Here is a 26751-nt window from a genome sequence, read left to right as displayed (position 1 = left end):
ATAGGAATAGCATGAATTTGTACATGAGACAGATGCGTTGCGACTCGAGTTTTGCCGTCAGGTGGAAAACGGTGTCCCCTCTCTCTTGTGAGTCTCACTGGAGGAAAAGAAGGAGAGAGCAGGGACCATGAGAGGCAGACCCTCTGCTGCTCTCTCCCTCCCTCCGTTGTGACTAAATGATGTGTTCAAAAAAAACTGTGAACTCGGAAATCTCAGACTTCCGACTTCAGTGCGTTCAAGGCCACTGTGATCTACAATAAAAACGAGATCCGACTGGCAAAAATCCCTTTGCACGTTCATCCAACTCCCAACTCGGAAACTCTGGCATCTTTCTAGAGCTCTGACTTTTCGGCCTGGAGATGACTGACATCATGATTTGACCTCGTTTTTTCCCCCGAGTTCCCAGTTGTGCTGAAAGCATCATGACAGATGCAGGCACCATCAGTCCAGTAAAATAAAAAAGCAAATGATTTGTTAATTGTTTAAATGTATGCTCAGCTGTGCCTCTCAAGTGCTACAACAACTAGATCTCGGGTGTGTCTATATATGGAAAAATTCACATTTTAAAATTTACACCAATCGATTGCTCGAAAGAACAGACGACTTTTGGTCGACCAAGATATTTTGGTCTACAGCCCCACATGGAATAATTTAAGACCAAAGGTAGATGCTAGGATGGATCCTCGTCGTGGACAACCCTTTCAATTATCACAGTGGGAATCTTCTCATTAGATGGATATGTACAGAGTAAGAATACAATATACATCAAGGCTCACATTTATAGAGCGTCTCAGAGTAGGAGAGAAGTGCTGATCTAGGATCAAGTCCCCCTAGTCCATCCTTTATTATCTAAAAGGCAAACCTGATCCTAAATCAGCATTCCTACTGTGAGACGCTTTGTGAATATGGGCCCTGTATTCCTCTCTCTTCTTAGCTGTTCTCCCTATTCTGAATGTAATTAAACATTTAACTCCTTCAGCTCTGGTTCGCTTGCCATGACAGGGATTGGGGCGTTACGATCACTCAGAAATGGTGGGAGTGTAGAAATTAGAAAATAAAAGAAAAAATGACAAAGGATCTGGAAAAGGAGTAAGAGAAGGCAAAAGAGACAAAGAGAAGAGAAGAGGAGAGAGAGAGAAAAAGGCATCCCGCCATCATCAAAGCAACACTGCTCTGTGTTTCAGTAGGCCTAATGCTGTTTCCACACGCTTAAGAAGCCCGCATCCAAAACCCTGGACCTTTAGAGCTGCTCTTCTCCATCCTCTATCCTGTTTACATCTCATCTCTACACACAGACACAGACACAGACACAGACACAGACACAGACACACACACAGACACACACACACACACAGACACACACACACACACACACACACACACACACACACACACACACACACACACACACACACACACACACACACACACACACACACACACACACACACACACACACACACACACACACACACACAGTCCCTCCTCAGACACCCATACACACACAGATAAAGATGACAGGCCTTCTGATGCTAGGAGATGTTAGCTCTAGTTGTGACAGGTGTGGAACAATAGAGAAGTTAGCTTGGCAGGGAAAGACAATTTGTGCGGCAGAGGAAGACAAGACGCTTAGCTGGACAGGGAAAAGGCAGGGAAAGTCTATCTCCTGTGGTCTTAGTCTCGCTCAAATTCCCTCCATGTGTTTGGATTCACGTCCTGATGTTGACCCTCTCAGATGTACAGCTCTCCTCCCACTGCCAACAGACTACAGTACACCACGGATAATGAGATATGTTTTATAAGGGAACCCACTTTACAGCACATAAGGTCCTTGTGTGTTCAGTGTTTCTGTTAGTAGCCAAGGCTTCAGTTGAAACATACAGTAGCTGATGAAACAGAGTTGTTCTAGAGTCTGAAAGTATGGACAGAGCCTAAGTACACATGTCATTCTGTCTTCTCAGAAATTATGGCACAGAAAGAGAGAGCGAGAATAGATAGGGGGAGAGAGAGACAGAGAGGAGATGGAGATGGAGGAGAGGTATAGAGATGGACCCACTGGTTGCCCTCTAGGTTACGGAGAGCTGGTAGTCCCGTCCACCAAACTACCAGGTGTGAAACAGGGAAGGGACTCAGGAGGTATGCTGATTTGGTATAGAGCAGACCTAACTCACTCTATTAAATTAATCAAAACAGGAACATTTTACATTTGGCTAGGAATTCAAAAGGAAATTATCTCAACAGAGGATAATGTCCTCCTGTGTGCTACATCCCCCCACTATATCCCCCCACTAGAATCCCCATATTTAATGAAGACAGTAGAAAACCTCAACAGTATATTTGACCTCTCAGCTTCCATATCAAATCAAACAAATTCAAACAGAAAACTGAAGAAAATGAACAACAAGGACAAATGGTTTGATGAAGAATGCAGAAACCTTAGAAAGAAATTGAGAAAACTTTCCAATCAAAGTCATAGAAACCCAGAAAACCTGAGTCTACGCCTTCGCTTTGGTGAATCACTAAAACAATACAGAAATACACTACAGATAATGAAGGAAGAGCACGTCAGAAATCAGCTCAGTGTAGTTGAAGAATCCATAGACTCAAACCACATCTGGGATAATTGTAAAACACTAAACAAACAACAACACGAAGAGTTATCTATCCAAAATGGAGATGTATGCGTAAAACACTTCTCCAGTCATTTTGGCTCTATAACAAAGATCAAACAGCAGAAACATGTACATGATCAAATACACATCTTAGAAGCAAATATTAAAGACAACCAGAACACACTGGATTCTCCAATTACGTTGAATGAACTACAGGAGAAAATACAAACTCTTCAACCCAAAAAGGCCTGTTTTGTTGATGGTATCCTCAATGAAATGATAAAACATACAGACCACAAATTCCAATTGGCTATACTTACTCTTTAACATCATCCTTAGCTTTGGCATCTTCCCCAATATTTGGAACAAGGAATAATCACCTTAATCCATAAAACTGGACGTAAATTTGACCCCAATAACTACCGTGGGATATGCGTCAACAGCAACCTTGGGAAAATCCTCTGCATTATCATTAACAACAGACTTGTACAGTTCCTCAGTGAAAACAATGTACTGAGAAAATGTCAAATTGGCTTTTACCAAATTACCGTACAACAGACCATGTATTCACCCTGCACACCCTAATTCACAAACAAACAAACCAAAACAAAGACAAAGTCTTCTCATACTTTGTTGATTTCAAAAAGTGGTGACGGGAGAAAAAGATACAACATTATTATATCCATGTACACAAACAACAAGTGTGTGGTTAAAATGGTCAAAAAACACACATTTCTTTCCACAGAGCCGGTGGGTGAGACAGGGATGCAGCTTAAGCCCCACCCTCTTCAACATACAGTTGAAGTTGGAAATTTACATCTTAGCCAAATATATTTAAACTTAGTTTTTCACAATTCCCGACATTTAATCCATGAAAACTTTCCCTGTCTTAGGTCAGTTAGGATCACCACTTTATTTTAAGAATGTGAAATGTCAGAATAATAGTCATCACATTCCCAGTGGGGCAGAAGTTTACATACACTCAATTAGTATTTGGCAGCATTGCCTTTAAATTGTTTAACTTGCGTGAAATGTTTCAGGTAGCCTTCCACAAGCTTCCCACAATAAGTTGGGGGAATTTTGTCCCATTCCTCTTGAGAGAGCTGGTGTAACCGAGTCAGGTTTGTAGAGGCCTCCTTGCTCGCACATGCTTTTTCAGTCCTGCCCACAAATTTTCTATAGGATTGAGGTCAGAGCTTTGTGATGGCCACTCCAATACCTTGACTTTGTAGTCCTTAAGCCATTTTGCCACAACTTTGGAAGTATGCTTGGTGTCATTGTCAATTTGGAAGACCCATTTGCGACCAAGCTTTAAATTAAATTAAAGACTGATGTCTTGAGATATTGCTTCAATATATCTACAGAATTTTCCTACCTCATGATGCCATCTATTTTGTGAAGTGCACCAGTCCTGCCTGCATCAAAGCACCCCCACAACATGATGCTGCCACCCCCGTGCTTCACAGTTGGGATTCTGTTCTTCAACTTATGGCCAAACAGTTCTATTTTTGTTTCATCAGACCAGAGGACATTTCTCCAAAAAGTACGATCTTTGTCCCCATGTGCAGTTGCAAACCATAGTCTGGCATTTTTATAGCGTTTTTGGAGCAGTGGCTTCTTCCTTGCTGAGCGGCCTTTCAGGTTATGTCTGAAGTTATTATTATGTCGATATAGGACTCGTTTTACTGTGAATAAAGATACTTTTGTATCTGTTTCCTCTAGCATCTTCACAAGGTCCTTGACTGTTGTTCTGGGATTGATTTGCACTTTTCGCACCAAAGTACGTTCATCTCTAAGAGACAGAACAAGTCTCCTTCCCGAGCGGTATGACAGCTGCGTGGTCCCATGGTGTTTATACTTGCGTACCATTGTTCGTACAGATGAACGTGGTACCTTCAGGCGTTCGGAAATTGCTCCCAAGGATGAACAAGACTTGTGGAGGTCAACAATTTTTTTCTGAGGTCTTGGCTGATTTCTTTTGATTTTCCTATGATGTCAAGCAAAGAGGCACTGAGTTTGGAGGTAGGCCTTGAAATACATCCACAGGTACACCTCCACTTTAATGCAGGGAAACTTAAATCAGTTCTACCAAATTTCTATCAAAAAAAATTCTAGATCACCTGTACTCCACACACAGAGACGCGTACAAAGCTCTCTCTCGCCCTCCCATTTGGTAAATCCGACCACAACTCTATCCTCCTGATTCCTGCTTTCAAGCAAACATTAAAGCAGGAAGCACCAGTGAGTCGGTCTATAAAAAAGTGGTCAGATGAAGCAGATGTTAAGCTACAGGACTGTTTTGCTATCACAGACTGGAACATGTTCCGGGATTATTCTGATGGCATTGAGGACTACACCACATCAGTCACTGGCTTTATCAATAAGTGCATCGAGGATGTCGTCCCCACAGTGACTGTACGTACATACCCCGACCAGAAGCCATGGATTACAGGCAACATTCACACTGAGCTAAAGGGTAGAGCTGCCGATTTCAAACCCGGAAGCTTACAAGAAAACCTGCTATACAGGGCTAAGATTGAATCATACTACACCGGCTCCGACGCTCGTCTTATGTGGCAGGGCTTGCAAACTATTACAGACTACAAAGGGAAGCACAGCTGCGAGCTGCCTAGTGACACGAGCCTACCAGACGAGCTAAATCACTTCTTTGCTCGTTTCGAGGCAAGCAACACTGAGACATGCATGAGAGCATCAGCTGTTCCGGATGACTGTGTGATCACACTCTTCGTAGTCGACGTGTATAAGACCTTTAAACAGGTCGGTGTTAGAGGAAGGCCCTAAAAATGGTCAAATACCCCAGCCACCCCAGTCATAGACTGTTCTCTCCGCCACCGCATGGCAGGCTGTACCGGAGTGCCAAGTCTGGGACAAAAAGCTTCTCAACGGTTTTTACCCCAAGCCATAAGACTCCTGAACAGGTAATCAAATGGCTACCCGGACTATTTGCATTGTGTGCCCCCCTCCCACCCCTCTTTTACGCTGCTGCTACTCTCTGCTTATCTTATAAGCATAGTCACTTTAACTATACATTCATGTACAGTGGGGAGAACAAGTATTTGATACACTGCCGATTTTGTAGGTTTTCCTACTTACAAAGCATGTAGAGGTCTGTCATTTTTATCATAGGTACACTTCAACTGTGAGAGACGGAATCTAAAAAAAAATTTAAAAAATCAAAAAATCAGAAAATCACATTGTATGATTTTTAAGTAATTAATTTGCATTTTATTGCATGACATAAGTATTTGATACATCAGAAAAGCAGAACTTAATATTTGGTACAGAAACCTTTTTTGCAATTACAGAGGTCATATGTTTCCTGTAGTTCTTGACCAGGTTTACACACACTGCAGCAGGGATTTTGGCCCACTCCTCCATACAGACCTTCTCCAGATCCTTCAGGTTTATGGACTTTCAGCTCCCTCCAAAGATTTTCTATTGAGTTCAGGTCTGGAGACTGGCTAGGCCACTCCAGGACCTTGAGATGCTTCTTCCGGAGCCACTCCTTAGTTGCCCTGGCTGTGTGTTTCGGGTCATTGTCATGCTGGAAGACCCAGCCACGACCCATCTTCAATGCTCTTACTGAGGGAAGGAGGTTGTTGGCCAAGATCTCGCGATACATGGCCCCATCCATCCTCCCCTTAATACGGTGCAGTCGTCCTGTCCCCTTTGCAGAAAAGCATCCCCAAAGAATAATGTTTCCACCTCCATGCTTCACGGTTGGGATGGTGTTCTTGGGGTCGTACTCATCCTTCTTTTTCCCCCAAACACGGCGAGTGGAGTTTAGACCAAAAAGCTATATTTTTGCCTCATCAGACCACATGACCTTCTCCCATTCCTCCTCTGGATCATCCAGATGGTCATTGACAAACCGCCGGGCCTGGACATGCGCTGGCTTGAGCAGGGGGACCTTGCGTGCGCTGCAGGATTTTAATCCATGACGGCATAGTGTGTTACTAATGGTTTTCTTTGAGACTGTGGTCCCATCTCTCTTCAGGTCATTGACCAGGTCCTGACGTGTAGTTCTGGGCTGATCCCTCACCTTCCTCATGATCCTTGATGCCCCACAAGGTGAGATCTTGCATGGAGCCCCAGACCGAGGGTGATTGACCGTCATCTTGAACTTCTTCCATTTTCTAATAATTGCACCAACAGTTGTTGCCTTCTCACCAAGCTGCTTGCCTATTGTCCTGTGGCCCATCCCAGCCTTGTGTAGGTCTACCATTATATCACTGATGTCCTTACACAGCTCTCTGGTCTTGGCCATTGTGAAGAGGTTGGAGTCTGTTTGATTGAGTGTGTGGACAGGTATCTTTTATACAGGTAACGAGTTCAAACAGGTGCAGTTAATACAGGTAATGAGTGGAGAACAGGAGGGCTTCTTAAAGAAAAACTAACAGGTCTGTGAGAGCCGGAATTCTTACTGGTTGGTAGGTGATCAAATACTTATGTCATGCAATAAAATACAAATGAATTACTTAAAAATCATATAATGTGATTTTCTGGATTTTTGTTTTAGATTCCGTCTCTCACAGTTGAAGTGTACCTATGATAAAAAATTACAGACCTCTACATGCTTTGTCAGTAGGAAAACCTGCAAAATCGGCAGTGTATCAAATATTTGTTCTCCCCACTGTACATACTACCTCAATTGGGCCGATCAACAGTGCTCCCGCACATTGGCTAACCGGGCTATCTGCATTGGGTCCCACCACCCGCCAACCCCTCTTTTACGCTACTGCTACTCTCTGTTCATCATATATGCATAGTCACTTTAACCATATCTACATGTACATACTACCTCAATCAGCCTGACTAACCGGTGTCTGTGTGTAGCCTCGCTACTTTTATAGCCTCGCTACTGTATATAGCCTTGCTACTGTATATAGCCTCGCTACTGTATATAGCCTCGTTACTGTATATAGCCTGTCTTTTACTGTTGTTTTATTTCTTTACTAACCTATTGTTCAGCTAACACCTTTTTTTCACTATTGGTTAGAGCCTGTAAGTAAGCATTTCACTGTAATGTAGCCTGTTGTATTTGGCGCCCGTGACAAATAAACTTTGATTTGATTTGGAATTGACTTAAATTATGTCAATTAGCCTATCAGAAGCTTCTAAAGCCATGACATTTTTTTCTGGAATTTTCCAAGCTGTTAAAAGGCACAGTCAAATTAGTGTATGTTAACTTCTGACCCACTGGAATTGTGATACAGTGAATTATAAGTTAAATAATCTGTTTGTAAACAATTGTTGGAAAAATGAATTGTGAAATGCACAAAGTAGATGTCCTAACCAACTTGCCAAAGCTATAGTTTGTTAACAAGAAATTTGTGGAGTGGTTGAAAAACTAGTTTTAATGACTCCAACCTAAGTGTTTGTATACTCCCTACTTCCAACTGTATTTATCAACGAATTGGCGATGGCACTAGAACAGTCTGCAGAACCCTGCCTCACCTTGCTAGAATCTGAAGTCAAATGTCTACTGTTTGTTGATGATCTGGTGCTTCTGTCCCCAACCAAGGAGGGCCTACAGCAGCACCTAGATCTTTTGCACAGATTCTGTCAAACCTGGGCCCTGACAGTAAATCTCAGTAAGGCAAAAATACTGTTGTTCCAAAAAAAGTCCAGTTGCCAGGAACCAGAAATACAAATACAAATCTAGACACCATTTCCCTAGAGCACACAAAAAACGATACACACCTTGGCCTAAACATCAGCGCCACAGGTAACTTCCACAAAGCTGTGAACGATCTGAGAGACAAGGCAAGAAGGGCCTTCTATGCCATCATTAACTGTGTGTCTCTATGGTTCCTCTGACTGTTAATTGTGTGTGTCTATGGTTCCTCTGACTGTTAACTGTGTGTCTCTATGGTTCCTCTGACTGTTAACTGTGTGTCTCTATGGTTCCTCTGACTGTTAACTGTGTGTCTCTATTGTTTATCTGACTGTTAACTGTGTGTCTCTATGGTTCCTCTGACTGTTAACTGTGTGTCTCTATGGTTTATCTGACTGTTAACTGTGTGTCTCTATGGTTTATCTGACTGTTAACTGTGTCTCTCTATGGTTTATCTGACTGTTAACTGTGTGTCTCTATGGTTCCTCTGACTGTTAACTGTGTGTCTCTATGGTTCCTCTGACTGTTAACTGTGTGTCTCTATGGTTTATCTGACTGTTAACTGTGTGTCTCTATGGTTTATCTGACTGTTAACTGTGCCTCTCTATGGTTTATCTGACTGTTAACTGTGTCTCTCTATGGTTTATCTGACTGTTAACTGTGTCTCTCTATGGTTTATCTGACTGTTAACTGTGTCTCTCTATGGTTTATCTGACTGTTAACTGTGTCTCTCTATGGTTTATCTGACTGTTAACTGTGTGTCTCTATGGTTTATCTGACTGTTAACTGTGTCTCTCTATGGTTTATCTGACTGTTAACTGTGTGTCTCTATGGTTTATCATGTTTAAACCTGTTACGGCTAGACGTTCCGCTAACTGTTATGGCTAGACGTTCGAGGGCTTTACGGCGAAAGCAGACCATGCGATTATCTGAGGACAGCACCCCATCATACAAACACATAAAAATCATATTTCAACCAAGCAGGTGTGACACGAAAGTCAGAAATAACGGATATAATTCATGCCTTCCCTTTGAAGATCTTCTGTTGGCACTCCAATATGTCCCAGAAACATCACACATGATCCTTTTGTTTGATAAATTGCTTTGTTATATCCCCAAAATGTCCATTTATTTGGCGCGTTTGATTCCAAAAAACACTGGTTCCAACTCGCCCAACATGACTACAAAGTATCTAATAAGTTACCTGTAAACTTGGTCCAAACATTTCAAACAACTTTCCTAATCCAACCTTAGGTATTTTAAAAACGAAATAATCGATAAAAGTTAAGACGGAATATAATGTGTTCAATAGGAGATAAAATGAAAGTGGAGCGAGTTCCAGGTCGCGCGCCCCAAACAAAAAGTACACTTGGCTACCTCTTAATTTCTCAAAGGAAAAACATCAACCAATTTCTAAAGACTGTTGACATCTAGTGGAAGCCATAGGAACTGCAACCAGGTGCCTCATGAATCTAGTTCCCCATAGAAAACTAATTGAAAACACAGTGATCTCAATTTGTTTTTGTCCTGGATGGTTTGCCCTGCCAAATAAGTTATGTTATACTCACAGACATGATTTTAACAGTTTTAGAAAACCCTCCAAAGTTTCTATCTAAATCTACAAATTATATGCATATCCTAGCTTCTGGGCATGAGAAGCAGGCAGTTTACTTTGGGCACGCTTTTCATCCGGTCATGAAAACACTGCCCCCTAGCCCAAAGAGGTTAACAGAGAATAAAGAGAAAGATAAGCTAGTCCACTGGTCACTATGGATCCAGCTGACTGTTTTCAGGACACACCATTCACATCCCTCTCTTCTTTCTCACCAGGGTCAAATCAATTCATGGGCAGGATGCAGGACTTCAGATTTTATCCCAACACACTGACGAACAGGTGAGAGGGAGGGAGGGAGGGAGGGAGGGAGAAAAGTAGGGATGTTTCATATGATTCCCTTTTGATTTTAATGTCATGTGTATAATATGGCTTAGTTGGTAGAGCATGGCGCCTGCACCGCAAGGTTCGTGGGTTTGATTCCTGGGGCCACCCACATGTAAAATGTATTCATGCATGTAAGTAGCTTTGGATAAAAGTGTCTACTTAATGGCTTATATATTAATACAGCAGTTCATAACATTTTATTTTGCTGAATTATCTTTTGAGACTGATCCTGACACCATAGTGCATCTGGCTCACAACCTGATCCATTGTCTCCCACTCCAGAGAGATAGTAAAGGTGTATTCAGGCTTCCTGCCCCCCCTCCACGCTCAGTCAGAGTGCCGTTGCCCCCCCAGTCACCCCAGAGTACACCCCCTAGTGGAGAGGTACTGTATATTGATGAATTGATTGATTGATATACAGATGTATTAACTATATAAGCTTCTATTTAACCAAGTATGTGAACACAAAACTAATTCTCACTTGCAGCACAACATATATACAACATACAGCTACAAGAACAGCCGCATCACAACTAAATCCACATCACGTCACAGTATCCCTCTAACAACAACAGCAACATAACCCATCTCTGTCTAGGTACTGTATTCCCAACGCGGTGGAGGACACCACTAATAACCGTGTGTTGAGGCTCAACATGGACGCTCACCCTGTCAGCTATATCAATGACCAGGACATGGGTACAGCCTGGGTGTCCAACATACTAACTGGATCTGAGGACATGGACCAAGGGCTGACCATCACCATAGACCTAGTCAACGGGCAGTATCAGGTAATGTCTGTCTGTCTGTGTGTATGAAAATATGTTTTTGTTTCTGTGTCTGTTTGGTTAGAATGGATTTAGCCTGTGGTTGAAGTACGCACAAATATCTAATAATCAAGATTAAACTGAGTCAGATGACCAAATATCTACATTCTAATCGAGAATAAACGCAGTCAGATGGCCAAATATCTACATACTAATCAAGATTCAACTGAGTCAGATTACCAAAGTTGTACATAGTTGTTACAGCTAGAACTGTCAGTATTAGAGCTGTGTTTGAGTGTTAGGTAGAGCTGTGTTTGAGTGTTAGGTAGAGCTGTGTTTGAGTGTTAGGTAGAGCTGTGTTTGAGTGTTAGGTAGAGTTGTGTTTGAGTGTTGGGTAGAGCTGTGTTTGAGTGTTGGGTAGAGCTGTGTTTGAGTGTTAGGTAGAGCTGTTTGAGTGTTAGGTAGATCTGTGTTTGTGTGTTAGGTAGAGCTGTGCTTGAGTGTTAGGTAGAGCTGTGTTTGAGTGTTAGGTAGAGCTGTGTTTGTGTGTTACATAGATCTGTGAAGGCTATCTGTCTCCCTGAACCTGTAGTGTGTGTGTTTGTGAGGTGATCTTCAGACAGAGGAAAGCTGAGACAGAGGCTCCATCTCCCTCTGTGTCAAACACAACAAAACTCTTTACAGAGAGAGAGATGGACAAGGAGGGGGGTAGTGTGTGTGTGTGTGTGTGTGTTGGATTTGGGGCTGTTCTGTCACGGCTTCGAGCTCAAGTCCCAAGATAAAACACTGCCATTTCCTCTCTGAAGAGTGTGTGTACTTGCATCTGTGTGCGCTTGCATCTGTGTGTGTGCACATGCGTGAGTAAGCATGCATCTGTGTGTGTGACTCGGTGCTCCGGTACCGCTTGCCGTGCGGTAGCAGAGAGTCTATGACTAGGGTGGCTGGAGTCTTTGATGATTTTTAGGGCCTTCCTCTGACACCGCCTGGTATAGAGGTTCTGAATGGCAGGAAGCTTGGCCCCAGTGATGTACTGGGCCGTATGCACCACCCTCTGTAGTGCCTTGCTGTGGAGGCCGAGCAGTTGCCATACCAGGCAGTGATGCAACCCGTCAGGATGCTCTCGATGGTGCAGCTATAAAATCTTTTGAGGATCTGAGGATCCATGCCAAATCTTCTCAGTCTCCTGAGGGGGAATAGGTTTTGTTATATTCTCTCTCTGTGCTTTGGCTCCAACAATAAGTACCTTGGCCTTGTCTTGATTTAGCTAGAGGAAGATGTGAGATGTCCAAGTATTTAAATCACTACTATAGTCTAATCATTTATCCGTGGAGCTAAAATCCTCTGGCGACACAGAAATGCAAAGTTGTTTATCATCTGCGTAGCAGTGCAAATCGATGCTATTCTTTCTGATAATGCTGCGAACGGGTAACATATATAAACTGAACAGTACCGGACCCAAAAGCAAACCTTGTGGAATGCCACGTGATATATATTGTCTTTGAGTTATGTTCACCAAGGGTGACACAAAACTCTTGACCAGTTTAATAAGTCCGAAACCAATTTAGAACTGGACCAGAGAGGCCAACCCACATCTCCAGTCTGTCCAGAAGGACATCATGGTCAACAGTGTTGAATGCAGTACTTAAATCCAAGAGTACAAGGACAGACATCTGTTTGGCTCTAAGATCATTTAAGGCTGTCTCTGTTCTGGGCACGAAAACCAGATTGGAATTTTTCCAAAATACAGTTGACACTTACAAAATCATTAAGTTTGAAAACCAATTTCTCCAGAATTTTGCTTAAGAATGGAAGGTTGGAAATTGGTTGAAAATTGCTAAGAGCTGAAGAATCTAGATTACTTTTGTTCAGAAGGGGTTTCACCATAGCAGTTTTTAGTGCAGGGAGGAGAATTCCTGTGGACAGGGAGTGATTAACAATAGCTTGCATTTCTTCAGATATGCAATTAAAAACTGTTTTGAAGAATGTGGTGGGGATAGGATCCAGAAGGCAGGTAGAAGGCTTAAGTCGTGATATCACTTTCCTGAGATCACTTTCCTGAGCATGTCTGTGTCAACCAGGGAAAATAAATCCATAGTGCCTTTGCGTGGTAGGCTAGGGCACATATCATCAAACATCTCATCAGGTCTTGCTTGACTGATACCCAGCCTAATGTTGGTCTAATCTTGTCTCTGAAATATGCCGCAAACTCATTACATTTATATGTGGAGGAAAGTTCACATAGGTTTGCAGGGGTAGGATTTATCAGGCCATCAGTGGTCGAGAAGAGCACTCTGGAATTTTTATTCTGATTAATAGTGATCAAGTTAGAAAAATGAGCCCGTCTGGCATTTCTAATTGCCTTGTTATATATGCCAAGTTGCTCTCTCAGAATATCATAATGGACCTGCAACTTTGACTTTCTCCACTTCTGCTCTGCCTTTCTGCAATTTATCTTTAATTGATTAGTTTCCTAACTCATCCAAGGGGTTCTCTGTTTGGATGTGGCCTTTTTAATATTTTCTGGAGCTATGGCATCAATGGTTGCCCTTAATTTGCTATTAAAGTTATCAACTAGATCATCACAAGAGTAAGGCAGAATAGGTGGTGGAGTATTGTTCCGACACTCAATAAAATCTGTAGCAACTTCAGAGGTAAGATAGTGTCTTAAATAATGCTTTCAGTTCCACCCTGTGCTTTGGGCAACAAGATTGGTGATCAGATAAAGCAACAATAGAGGATATGTCTATAGAAAGCCCCTTGGTAATAACCAGGTCCAGAGGATGGCCATGGTTATGGGTGGGCCCAGTAACATGTTGAATGAAGTCCATAGAGCTCAAAATATTTAATTTAATGTTCTTCTTATTATTATTTGTGCACCGGGGCCTCCCACTCCTCTTCTATTCTGGTTAGAGCCAGTTTGCGCTGTTCTGTGAAGGGAGTAGTACACAGCGTTGTACGAGATCTACAGTTTCATGTCAATTTCTCACATGGAATAGCCTTTATTTCTCAGAACAAGAATAGACTGACGAGTTTCAGAAGAAAGTTTGTTGTTTCTGGCCATTTTGAGCCTGTAATCAATCCGACAAATGCTGATGCCCCAGATACTCAACTAGTCTTAAGAAGGACAGTTTTATTGCTTCTTTAATCAGGACAACAGTTGTCAGCTCTGCAAAAGTGTTTTCTAATGATCAATTAGGATTTTAAAATTATACACTTGGATTAACTAACACAACGTGTCATTGGAACACAGGGGTGATGGTTGTAGATATTTCATTAAAAAAACACAGTTTCAGCTACAATAGTCATTTACAACATTAACAATGTAACACTGTATTTCTGATCAGTTTTATGTTATGTCAATATGTTAAAGACAGAGTTAAAGAAACATAAATTAGGTTACTCACAATAACCAAAATGCCATTTCTACAGGAGTTGATATGGTTTCCAAGTCCTCTGTTGCTTGTTCTGACCGGGAGGACTGGAGCACTACCAGACACTGTCCGTCAGTATCTAAAACAGTCTGTGATGTTGCTGGAACTAATCCTGGAATCCCTCCTGTTAGGGTGAATCCGTTTCATTTAAAAAGTGCTGGTTGCTCCCACAGCAAATCAAAGTTGTCACAAAAAGAGACATTCCTGTTGTTGCAAAGTTTCTTCAGGACCTCGTTCAGGGCAAAGAGTCGTCTGAAACATTCCGAACCCCTTTGGTAGCACGGGAGAGGGCCAGAGATAATGATTTTCTTCCCCGTGCTAGCGTGGGTGTTACATTTTTTTTGTAGTCCTCCGTCAGTTCCTCAGATTGCCTAAAACGAAGGACGTTAAAACTTACTTGAGTGATGATGGTGTCAATATTGGAGTAGTTGACCAGAACCGTGGGCAGGAGGGAGTTGATGTCATGGACACGGACTCCTGGGTGACAGTGGACCTTGGTATCTCCACAGATCGTAGGCAGGCCAAATATCTCACCATCAAGCTGCCCACAATGATGGTGTTCTTGATGGAATTAGATGGGGGAGGGTGCCACTGGGCGGCCGCTGGCTGTTGGTGTACACCCAGGATCCGTGCTGCCTCCAAGGGCTCAAGCGGGGTAAACCTGTTTGATTGCTGGATCGAATCTTCTCGGATAGATGAAGGGTGGCCAAAATGCCTCCCCAATCTCCTACGTCTTTGCGAGTGTCCAATCTCCCATGGGCCGCAGAGTTCAGCTTAAAATCTGTCCGTTGGATTGGGACAGATCAACTTCGCCCGACTCATTGACAACTTTGCTGTAGGAGGCATTTGAAACTGAGATTGGGTTTGCCTGGATTACAGCAAGGTTGGTGCACTTAGAAAGCAGGTTATCCTTTTCTCGCAGCCGAGCTAGCAGCCGGAGGATCTCTTCCCTAAGCTGCTTGATGGTGGGGCTTTTTTCATTGAGATTATCTACAGATATCATATCCAAGGCTAATTGTATTTCATTGCAGTTCATGTGATTGAGAACTATTCAAAAGTAATCAAATCAAATCAAATGTTATTGGTCAAGTACACTTTTAGCAGATGTTATTGCGGGTGTAGAGATATGCTTGTGTTTCTAGCTCCAACAGTGCAGTAATATCTAACAAGTAATATCTAACAATTTCACAACAATACACACAATGCAATCAATACACACATATCTAAAGTAAGGAATGGAATTAAGTATATGTAGACTAAAATACAGTAGAATAGAATAGAATACAGTATATACATATGAGATGAGTAATGCAAAATATGTAAACATTATTAAAGTGACTAGTGTTCCATTATTAAAGTGGCCAGTCATTTCAAGTCTATGTATATAGGGCAGCAGCCTCTAAAGCGCTAGTGAAGTATCAGAATGCCTTGCGACAGGAAATGAGAACAAGAATTTGTTTAAAAAAATGATTAGCCATGTTGTGCGCTGGCTAGCTACCAATCTTTCTTAAATGATTGAATTCACTAGAATAACCTTTTCGTCTCATAACTGATGTTCTGAGTCATAGCATTGAAACATTGTTCATCTATAATGAATAAGTCAATGGATATTCACAGGTATCAACATGGCGTCCGGCTCTAAAGTTGGCCCAATTATTATTCTTTTTTCAGATCTTCCATAGTTTATTTCCTGGTCTATGACTCTCTCTGCAACTAACAAGACCAGCAAGAACCCTATAATGTTGTTCTTATTCAGCCTCGGAACGACAGTGTGGACGTGTGTCATTAATGGCTGTGTGTCGTGTCTGTTTGTAGGTGTTCTATGTGATCCTTCAGTTGGTCAGTCCCCAGCCAGAGGCCTTGCACATCCAGAGGAGATGCAGTAACAGCAGCAGCAGCAGTAACAGTAGCAGTGTAGAAACAGAATGGCTAGACTGGCAGTACATGGCCAGAGACTGCAGCCTGTTTGGTCTGCAGAACAATGGACCCCTGCTCAGACCAGACTCTGTCAATTGTCTACAGTTCCCCAGGTAAGGAGCCGCTCAACACAAAGCCCACATCTTTATCAGAGATGGTCATTACTGAGGGTTTATGAGAGATGATCATTACTGAGGGTTTATGAGAGATGATCATTACTGAGGGTTTATCAGAGATAGTCATTACTGAGGGTTTATCAGAGATAGTCATTACTGAGGGTTTATCAGAGATAGTCATTACTAAGGGTTTATCAGAGATAGTCATTACTGAGGGTTTATCAGAGATAGTCATTACTGAGGGTTTATCAGAGATAGTCATTACTGAGGGTTTATCAGAGATAGTCATTACTGAGAGTTTATCAGAGATGGTCATTACTTAGGGTTTATCAGAGATAGTCATTACTGAGGGTTTATCAGAGATAGTCATTACTGAGGGTTTATCAGAGATAGTCATTACTGAGGGTTTATCAGAGATAGTCATTACTGAGGGTTTATCAGAGATAGTCATTACTGAGGGTTTATCAGAGATGGTCATTACTGAGGGTTTATCAGAGATAGCCGTTACTGAGGGTTTATCAGAGATAGTCGTTACTGAGGGTTTATCAGAGATGGTCATTACTGAGGGTTTATCAGATATGGTCATTACTGAGGGTTTATCAGAGATGGTCATTACTGAGGGTTTATCAGAGATGGTCATTACTGAGGGTTTATCAGATATGGTCATTACTGAGGGTTTATCAGAGATGGTCATTACTGAGGGTTTATCAGAGATAGTCATTACTGAGGTTTTATCAGAGATGGTCATTACTTAGGGTTTATCAGAGATAGCCATTACTGAGGGTTTATAAGAGATAGCCGTTACTGAGGGATTATCAGAGATAGTCATTACTGAGAGTTCATCAGAGATTGCTGAGGGTTTATCAGAGATAGTCATTACTGAGAGTTTATCAGAGATATCCATTACTGAGGGTTTATAAGAGATATCCATTACTGAGGGTTTATCAGAGATCGATTACTGAGGGTTTATCAGAGATAGTCATTACTGAGAGTTTATCAGAGATAGTTATTACTAACGGTTTATCAGAGATAGTCATTACTGAGGTTTTATCAGAGATGGTCATTACTGAGGGTTTATCAGAGATAGTCATTACTGAGGGTTTATCAGAGATGGTCATTACTGAGAGTTTATCAGAGATGGTCATTACTTAGGGTTTATCAGAGATAGCCATTACTGAGGGTTTATAAGAGATAGCCGTTACTGAGGGATTATCAGAGATAGTCATTACTGAGAGTTCATCAGAGATTGCTGAGGGTTTATCAGAGATAGTCATTACTGAGAGTTTATCAGAGATATCCATTACTGAGGGTTTATAAGAGATATCCATTACTGAGGGTTTATCAGAGATCGATTACTGAGGGTTTATCAGAGATAGTCATTACTGAGAGTTTATCAGAGATAGTTATTACTAACGGTTTATCAGAGATATCCATTACTGAGGGTTTATCAGAGATGGTCATTACTGAGGGTTTATCAGAGATAGCCGTTACTGAGGGTTTATCAGAGATAGTCATTACTGAGGTTTTATCAAAGATGGTCATTACTGAGGGTTTATCAGAGATAGTCATTACTGAGGGTTTATCAGAGATAGCCATTACTGAGGGTTTATCAGAGATAGTCATTACTGAGGTTTTATCAGAGATGGTCATTACTGAGGGTTTATCAGAGATAGTCATTACTGAGGGTTTATCAGAGATAGCCATTACTGAGGGTTTATAAGAGATATCCATTACTGAGGGTTTATCAGAGATATCCATTACTGAGGATTTATCAGAGATCGATTACTGAGGGTTTATCAGAGATAGTCATTACTGAGAGTTTATCAGAGATTGCTGAGGGTTTATCAGAGATATCCATTACTGAGGGATTATCAGAGATAGTCATTACTGAGAGTTTATCAGAGATTGCTGAGGGTTTATCAGAGATATCCATTACTGAGGGTTTATCAGAGATAGTCATTACTGAGGGTTTACCAGAGATATCTATTACTGAGGGTTTATCAGAGATATCCATTACTGAGGATTTATCAGAGATCGATTACTGAGGGTTTATCAGAGATAGTTATTACTAACGGTTTATCAGAAATATCCATTACTGAGGGTTTATCAGAGATATCCATTACTGAGGGTTTATCAGAGATCGATTACTGAGGGTTTATCAGAGATAGTTATTACTAACGGTTTATCAGAAATATCCATTACTGAGGGTTTATCAGAGATATCCATTACTGAGGGTTTATCAGAAATATCCATTACTGAGGGTTTATCAGAGATATTCATTACTGAGGGTTTATCAGAGATATCCATTACTGAGGGTTTATCAGAGATATCCATTACTGAGGGTTTATCAGAGATAGTCATTACTGAGGGTTTATCAGAGATGGTCATTACTGAGGGTTTATCAGAGATAGTCATTACTGAGGGTTTATCAGAGATGGTCATTACTTAGGGTTTATCAGAGATAGTCATTACTGAGGGTTTATCAGAGATAGCCGTTACTGAGGGTTTATCAGAGATAGTCATTACTGAGGTTTTATCAGAGATGGTCATTACTGAGGGTTTATCAGAGATAGCCGTTACTGAGGGTTTATCAGAGATAGTCATTACTGAGAGTTTATCGGAGATATCCATTACTGAGGGTTTATCAGAGATCGATTACTGAGGGTTTATCAGAGATATCCATTACTGAGGGTTTACCAGAGATATCTATTACTGAGGGTTTATCAGAGATATCCATTACTGAGGGTTTATCAGAGATCGATTACTGAGGGTTTATCAGAGATAGTTTTTACTAACGGTTTATCAGAAATATCCATTACTGAGGGTTTATCAGAGATATCCATTACTGAGGGTTTATCAGAGATATCCATTACTGAGGGTTTATCAGAGATAGTCATTACTGAGGTTTTATCAGAGATGGTCATTACTGAGGGTTTATTAGAGATGGTCATTACTGAGGTTTTATCAGAGATAGCCGTTACTGAGGGTTTATCAGAGATAGTCATTACTGAGGTTTTATCAGAGATGGTCATTACTGAGGGTTTATCAGAAATATCCATTACTGAGGGTTTATCAGAGATATCCATTACTGGGGGTTATTCAGAGATATCCATTACTGGGGGTTATTCAGAGATAGCTTTGAGGGCTTTGAAAGCCTTTGGTCTCTGCATCACACTTTTTGTGTGTGCGATTTTGTGTGTGTGTCTAGAGGGGGTCTTCAGGTGATTGTGTTTAGAGCAGATGCTTAGCACCAAGTGGCTCAATATTTAAACACTCAAAACAGGGGGACAGGTGCACCTAGGTGACAGAAGGGAAGAGAGACTGGGTAATCTAGGTGACAGAAGGGAAGAGAGACTGGGTAAGCTAGGTGACAGAAGGGAAGAGAGACTGGGTAAGCTAGGTGACAGAAGGGAAGAGAGACTGGGTAAGCTAGATAACAGAAGGGAAGAGAGACTGGGTAAGCTAGGTGACAGAAGGGAAGAGAGACTGGGTAAGCTAGATGACAGAAGGGAAGAGAGACTGGTTAAGCTAGGTGACAGAAGGGAAGAGAGACTGGGTAAGCTAGGTGACAGAAGGGAAGAGAGACTGGGTAAGCTAGGTGACAGAAGGGAAGAGAGACTGGGTAAGCTAGGTGACAGAAGGGAAGAGAGACTGGGTAAGCTAGATAACAGAGGGGAAGAGAGACTGTGTAAGCTAGATAACAGAAGGGAAGAGAGACTGGGTAAGCTAGGTGACAGAAGGGAAGAGAGACTGGGTAAGCTAGGTGACAGAAGGGAAGAGAGACTGGGTAAGCTAGGTGACAGAAGGGAAGAGAGACTGGGTAAGCTAGGTGACAGAAGGGAAGAGAGACTGGGTAAGCTAGGTGACAGAAGGGAAGAGAGAATGGGTAAGCTAGGTGACAGAAGGGAGTGGTTAACTGAAAACAACTATTTGACAACTAAGTTGGTTAAATGATTTTTATTTTTTTTTCTTCTGTGAGCTCAATGTGCACATTGCACTGTTTCTCTAGAGATAAATCAGATCCAGCCTGAAGAGCGCATCTACTTGTCCAGTCTGTTACTTTTATGCCTGCTACAGAAGAGATAGAAGAGTGCACGATTCTGAGACAGCCTAGCTCTATAGAGATGAGTTGAAGACTTGGAATGAAATAATGAAGTCCTCAAATAAAACAAATGTAATATATGGCATCAACTGAAATATGTGATTGAAGTAAAGTAATGTGAATAAATGATGGTTAATGAGTGATAATCAGTAATGGACAGTCACTACTATTATGGGACTTTTAGAAATTGTTTTATTCTGTGTTGTTACATTATTCAACCCAAATAATCAGAACCAAAATCGAAAACGTGATTAGTTTTTAATAATCGAACCGAAACCGAACCGACGTCCAAAAGCACCAATCTCTCAACACACACACACACACACACACACACACACACACACACACACACACACACACACACACACACACACACACACACACTCACACTGTTGTTGACTTTGTCCTCTATGTTTCAGTGATGTCCCATACTCCCAAGGTAACATCACCTTCAGTATGTTGACTCCAGAGCCCAACCTGCGTCCAGGCTACAACGACTTCTATAACACCCCTGCCCTGCAGCAGATGGTTCAGGCCACCCGGGTCAGGATCCACCTGAGTGGACAGTACCACACGCAAAATACAGGGGTGCCCCAACGCCACCGCTACTATGGTGTCAATGAGATCACCATCAGTGGAAGGTGAGAGACATAGAGACTATTTAAGCTTGTTATGAACTGTTATGCAGTTATAATCATTGATTTATATTGGTGGGGTCAGGTCTGGTCAGGTTTTCACGAAGCGTCTCAGAGTAGGAGTGCTGATACAGGCCCGGGGCTTTGGAGATATACACACCTGGGGGACATGTTTAGTATTTTAATCACAGAAATAAAGCTACATTAAAACCATGAGAGTGAAACAAAGAGAGTGAATGTCTAATGGAAATACAGTCACTAAGGCCTGAGGTCACAGTCACAAGTTAACAGTGGTCCTGACACATCATCTACACAGGCTGTTATTAGGAACTTTATTCACATTGCCATAATTATTCAATAATTCCACCATCACACAGTTGATGATTGAAGGGACAGCCTTTCTCTGATAAGGGTGTGTGTGTGTGTGTGTGTGTGTGTGTGTGTGTGTGTGTGTGTGTGTGTGTGTGTGTGTGTGTGTGTGCCTGTGTGTGCCTGTGTGTGCCTGTGTGTGCCTGTGTGTGCCTGTGTGTGTGTTTGAATGATGTCCCCTGATCAGAAAATGACCAGACTGCCATGACAGTTTCATGTGGCTGTCTCTGGCAGGGCTAGAGGTCAGGGGTTGAAGCTAAGGACCCCTGGCTTCCTGTCCCTTCAGATGCCTGTGCCATATTAGTGTGTTATTAACCACTCTGAATTAGGCAACATTAGCACAGGTCATGTCCACACACACCGACACACACACCCTGTATGCCTAGTGTGAGTTAGACCAGTGGTTCCCAACCAGGGATACTAGGACCCCTGAGGGTACTTGCCCTATCCAAGACTCATGAGACCGTAGGCTTACTGGTAAAATGCAAATGAGGGGTACTTCAGGGGAAAATTCAGTTGGTGGTACAGGAACTGAAAAAGGTTTGGAACCACTGAGATAGACAGCAGTGCATTGTCGGCTGTCAGGGAAACTTAATTCAGGCTTCTAATGTATTCGGGCCACTACAAGCACTCAATCTGTGTTGAGCTTTTCTTTTCTCTCCTCTTCTCTTTGCCAGGCTTTAGTGTTTCCTGTCTCTCCAGAGGCACAGTCATCTTGTTATAGTCCTGTATACATCTCGTCATTAAACACCCTCCACTCTTATGACTAATTAATGACTAATTATATCATTATAAAGAAGACAGTAATGTCAGTCTCCCCCTCCTCTCGCTCCCTCTCTTCTCTCTCTATCTCTCCCTCTCTATCTGAGTGGAATAAGCTTCTGTAATTAAGGGCAGGTTACAGTGAAGAGGGAAGGAGAATTATACACGCTCAAATCTCATCATTGCTAATTTCTTCAGAGGCATCCCAACCCACACCCTCCTCCCACTTCTATCGCTCTCTCTCTCTCTCTCTCTCTCTCTCTCTCTCTCTCTCTCTCTCCCTCTCTCTCTCTGTCTCTCTCTCTTTCTGTCTCTTTCTCTCTCTCTGTCCCTCTCTCTCTCTCTGTCTCTCTCTCTCTCTCTCTGTCTCTCTCTCTCTGTCTCTCTCTCTCTCTCTCTCTCAATTTCTCAAATAATGTAACAAAAAAAATAGGAACTCAGTCAGAGTTAGAGTTACACGGAACCCAACCCGGTTGTGCGCCTTCGTGCGCCATTGTTTATAAATGTATTTTGTCCCTCCACACCAAACGCAATCACAACACGCAGGTTAAAATATCAAAACAAACTCTGAACCAATTATATTAATTTGGGGACAGGTCGAAAAGCATTAAACATTTATGGCAATTTAGCTAGCTAGCTTGCACTTGCTAGCTAATTTGTCCTATTTAGCTAGCTTGCTGTTGCTACCTAATTTATCCTGGGATATAAACAGTGAGTTGTTATTTTACCTGAAATGCACAAGGTCCTCTACTCTGACAATTAATCCACACATAAAACGGTCAACCGAATCGTTTCTAGTCATCTCTCATCCTTCCAGGCTTTTTCTTCTCTTGACTTTATATTGCGATTGGCAACTTTCATAAATTAGGTGCATTACCGCCACCGACCTCGTTCGTCTTTCAGTCACCCACGTGGGTATACCCAATGAGAAGATGGCACGTGGGTACCTGCTTCTATAAACCAATGAGGAGATGGGAGAGGCAAGACTTGCAGCGTGATCTGCGTCACAAATAGAACTGACTTCTATTTTAGCCCTTGGCAACGCAGACGCTCGTTGGTGCGCACAAGCAGTGTGGGTGCAATAATTGAATAATATAGATTTCTAAATGTATTTTGCAATGCTCGCGCACGAGACGCGAGCAGTGTAGTCAGTAGAATACGCAAGTGCAATTTAAAAACATGTATTTTGTTGTCAGTCACTGACAGTCACTCAATTAGCCCATGTCAGGTAAAACAAATGTAGATTGATAAGTTAGTCTAGCAGCCAGCTATCTAAACGTGTAGTAATCATGGGCCCTCATTGATTTTGTTAGATACTCTCGCTCAGATATCATATTAAAAACATTTCTCTGCGGCCCCTCATTATGAGTTCCAATTTTTTTGTGGCCCCTACCCCCATCAAAACTGCCCCTCCCTGGTTTAGGAGAATGGGATTTCAGACCCTACTGTACTATAGTTGGCCCCCTTCCTGTGTTTAGGAGAATGGGATTTCAGACCCTACTGTACTATAGTTGGCCCCCTCCCTGGTTTAGCTGTGTGGAGTTTCTGTGTGCAACAATGCATGTTAACATGTTTAAGGTTGCAGAATTATTTTATCTTTCCCAGAATTCCCAGGTTTTCCAGAAACTCCAGTGTTACCAGCCCACAGATAATCTTGCACTCACTTTGTCTAGGGCTTCTAGGCCTAGTTTAATGGTCTGTAACCTAAATGAATGTGTACATTTATGTGAGAAATGAGCAATTGAGGACCGTGTTCGATGCACATGTGCCCAGGAGATAGCAACTTACCAAGTTCAGGGCCAGCTCCGTCATTACCTCTTGGTCGGCCAGTCCAAGATGGCGATGAAAACAAATATATACAAAAAGGAAAACTACAAACAGGCATGCCTCAACTAAAGATTAAAAATCTAAAGAAAGGCTTTACGAACCAGTAGCCTCACGGCTTGCAACACCTTTTGGTAACATGATACCTTGCCAGTCCATGCATTTCCAGACTCCCAAATAGCAATGTTCACAAGGGGGTGATAGCAGAGATGCTTCTGTTGTTGTCTTCCCCTTTTAGGTAGGCAAAGATGAATCACGTTGAAAACATCACCACTGTGAGCTAATTTGAAAGAAAACCAACTGCATATTTAAAAAATAGCCAGGCCTACATGTAATGAAAGCTTAGGTTTAATTTACATTACCTCATTTTGTGCCTGCCAGTAGGCTGTAGGTTACTCCGCTAGCAGCTGGCTAGCTAGCTCGCTAAAAACAGCAAGCAAACTAGCCTTTTATCTACCCACACCTCCCCCAAGTGAAATAATACCATTTATAAATAAAAATAGAATGTCTTCACATCACGGAGAAAAGGCTCATGGCTACCAGTTGTTTTTACTGTGTAGCAGTAGTTATTACTTCTCAACAAAGTACCTTTTGGGGGGTATTCTAATAAGGCTACAATGTTGTTTGGTTTATTGTTTGTACAGTCGCTGAGATTATATTTGGTTACCAATGCTACTTTGATGCATGGCCTATAGATCAGATCACTGGCCCCATGGCTCTGCAAGGAATGATACAGCGCGTCTCAATTTTCAGGGAGCACAGAAGTACATTGAATGCTGGAGCGTATTACAAGGAGCCGCCATTTTTGTGGCAAAATCTACTGTCTCCGTAGAGTGTGTAGACCCTTTAATTGGCAGTACCTGATGTGCTTATCAACCAGGCTCAGCACCTGGACACGGTTGCTGCTGCACCCTGGGGCAATGGAGGGTTGAAGTGGTAGTGAGCTGTAGTGTGTTGTCTAAACTACCTAACCTATACCCTAACACCGGTTGGAGGATTCTCAAAATTCCTGCTTATTCCAGGAATATTCCAAACTGAATTTTTGGAAAATCTGGGGATTTTAGGAAAGTTACCGGAATTTTGCGACCCTTTTACATGTTAGAGATGTTTGTGGAGATTAGGTTCTTGTCTGGAAATAAAGCACGTGGGAGGGGGATGCTTTTAAGCACCTCTCTATTCAGATGATATTACCCTCAATACCTTGAGAAGAAGGTGGGATGAGAGAGAGGAAAGAGACAGCATCTTAATGTCTGTATGAATAATTCATGTGGTGACCTGCAGCGGTGTGTGTGTGTGAGAGAGAGCGAGAGAGAGCGAGAGAGAGAGAGAGAGAGAGAGAGAGAGAGAGAGAGAGAGAGAGAGAGAGAGAGAGAGAGAGAGAGAGAGAGAGAGAGAGAGAGAGAGAGAGAGAGAGAGAGAGAGAGAGAGAGAGAGAGAGAGAGAGAGAGACGTGCTAAAGGGTCTCATCAATTGTACCGTATGCATTGTACCCCACCTCTCTGTCTCATCAGTTGTACCGTATGCATTGTACCCCACCTCTCTGTCTTTCTGTCAATTAAGGTCTTTATTGACATGGGTAACAAGTGTTTACATTGCCAAAGAAAGTGATGTGGATAATAAACAAAAGTGAAATAAACAATAAAAATTAACAGTAAGCATTACACAAACGTTTCAAAAGAATAAATACATTTCAAATGTCATATTATGTGCAAATAGTTAAAGTACAAAAGGGAAAATAAAGAAACATAAATATGGGTTGTATTTACAATGCTGTTTGTTCATCACTGGTTGCCCTTTTCTTGTGGCAACAGGTCACAAATCTTGCTGCTGTGATGTCACAGTGTGGTATTTCACCCAATAGATATGGAAGTAGGGAAATAGGGAAATACAGTGCCTTGCGAAAGTATTCGGCCCCCTTGAACTTTGCAACCTTTTGCCACATTTCAGGCTTCAAACATAAAGATATAAAACTGTATTTTTTTGTGAAGAATCAACAACAAGTGGGACACAATCATGAAGTGGAACGACATTTATTGGACATTTCAAACTTTTTTAACAAATCAAAAACTGAAAAATTGGGCGTGCAAAATTATTCAGCCCCTTTACTTTCAGTGCAGCAAACTCTCTCCAGAAGTTCAGTGAGGATCTCTGAATGATCCAATGTTGACCTAAATGACTAATGATGATAAATACAATCCACCTGTGTGTAATCAAGTCTCCGTATAAATGCACCTGCACTGTGATAGTCTCAGAGGTCCGTTAAAAGCGCAGAGAGCATCATGAAGAACAAGGAACACACCAGGCAGGTCCGAGATACTGTTGTGAAGAAGTTTAAAGCCGGATTTGGATACAAAAAGATTTCCCAAGCTTTAAACATCCCAAGGAGCACTGTGCAAGCGATAATATTGAAATGGAAGGAGTATCAGACCACTGCAAATCTACCAAGACCTGGCCGTCCCTCTAAACTTTCAGCTCATACAAGGAGAAGACTGATCAGAGATGCAGCCAAGAGGCCCATGATCACTCTGGATGAACTGCAGAGATCTACAGCTGAGGTGGGAGACTCTGTCCATAGGACAACAATCAGTCGTATATTGCACAAATCTGGCCTTTATGGAAGAGTGGCAAGAAGAAAGCCA

The 26751-nt window shown here is 42.0% G+C and overlaps 1 protein-coding gene across 1 annotated transcript in view; it reads left to right on the top strand.

The window, feature by feature from the left end:
* LOC110498381 (usherin) overlaps positions 1–26751 on the top strand; it is a 432088-nt gene that overhangs the window by 43050 nt on the left and 362287 nt on the right. Inside the window, exons 5-9 of the mRNA XM_036955034.2 lie at positions 10081–10144; positions 10472–10573; positions 10788–10980; positions 16203–16417; positions 20942–21163. Of these exons, the coding sequence (XP_036810929.2) occupies positions 10081–10144; positions 10472–10573; positions 10788–10980; positions 16203–16417; positions 20942–21163 (796 nt within the window). The remainder of the gene's footprint in view (positions 1–10080; positions 10145–10471; positions 10574–10787; positions 10981–16202; positions 16418–20941; positions 21164–26751) is intronic.

This window comes from Oncorhynchus mykiss, chromosome 19, assembly GCF_057628025.1.
Source record: "Oncorhynchus mykiss isolate SJ-2025 chromosome 19, ASM5762802v1, whole genome shotgun sequence".
Classification (NCBI taxonomy): domain Eukaryota; kingdom Metazoa; phylum Chordata; class Actinopteri; order Salmoniformes; family Salmonidae; genus Oncorhynchus; species Oncorhynchus mykiss.
Note: the sequence above shows the minus strand (reverse complement) of the source record. Positions and strands in the feature narration are given on the sequence as shown.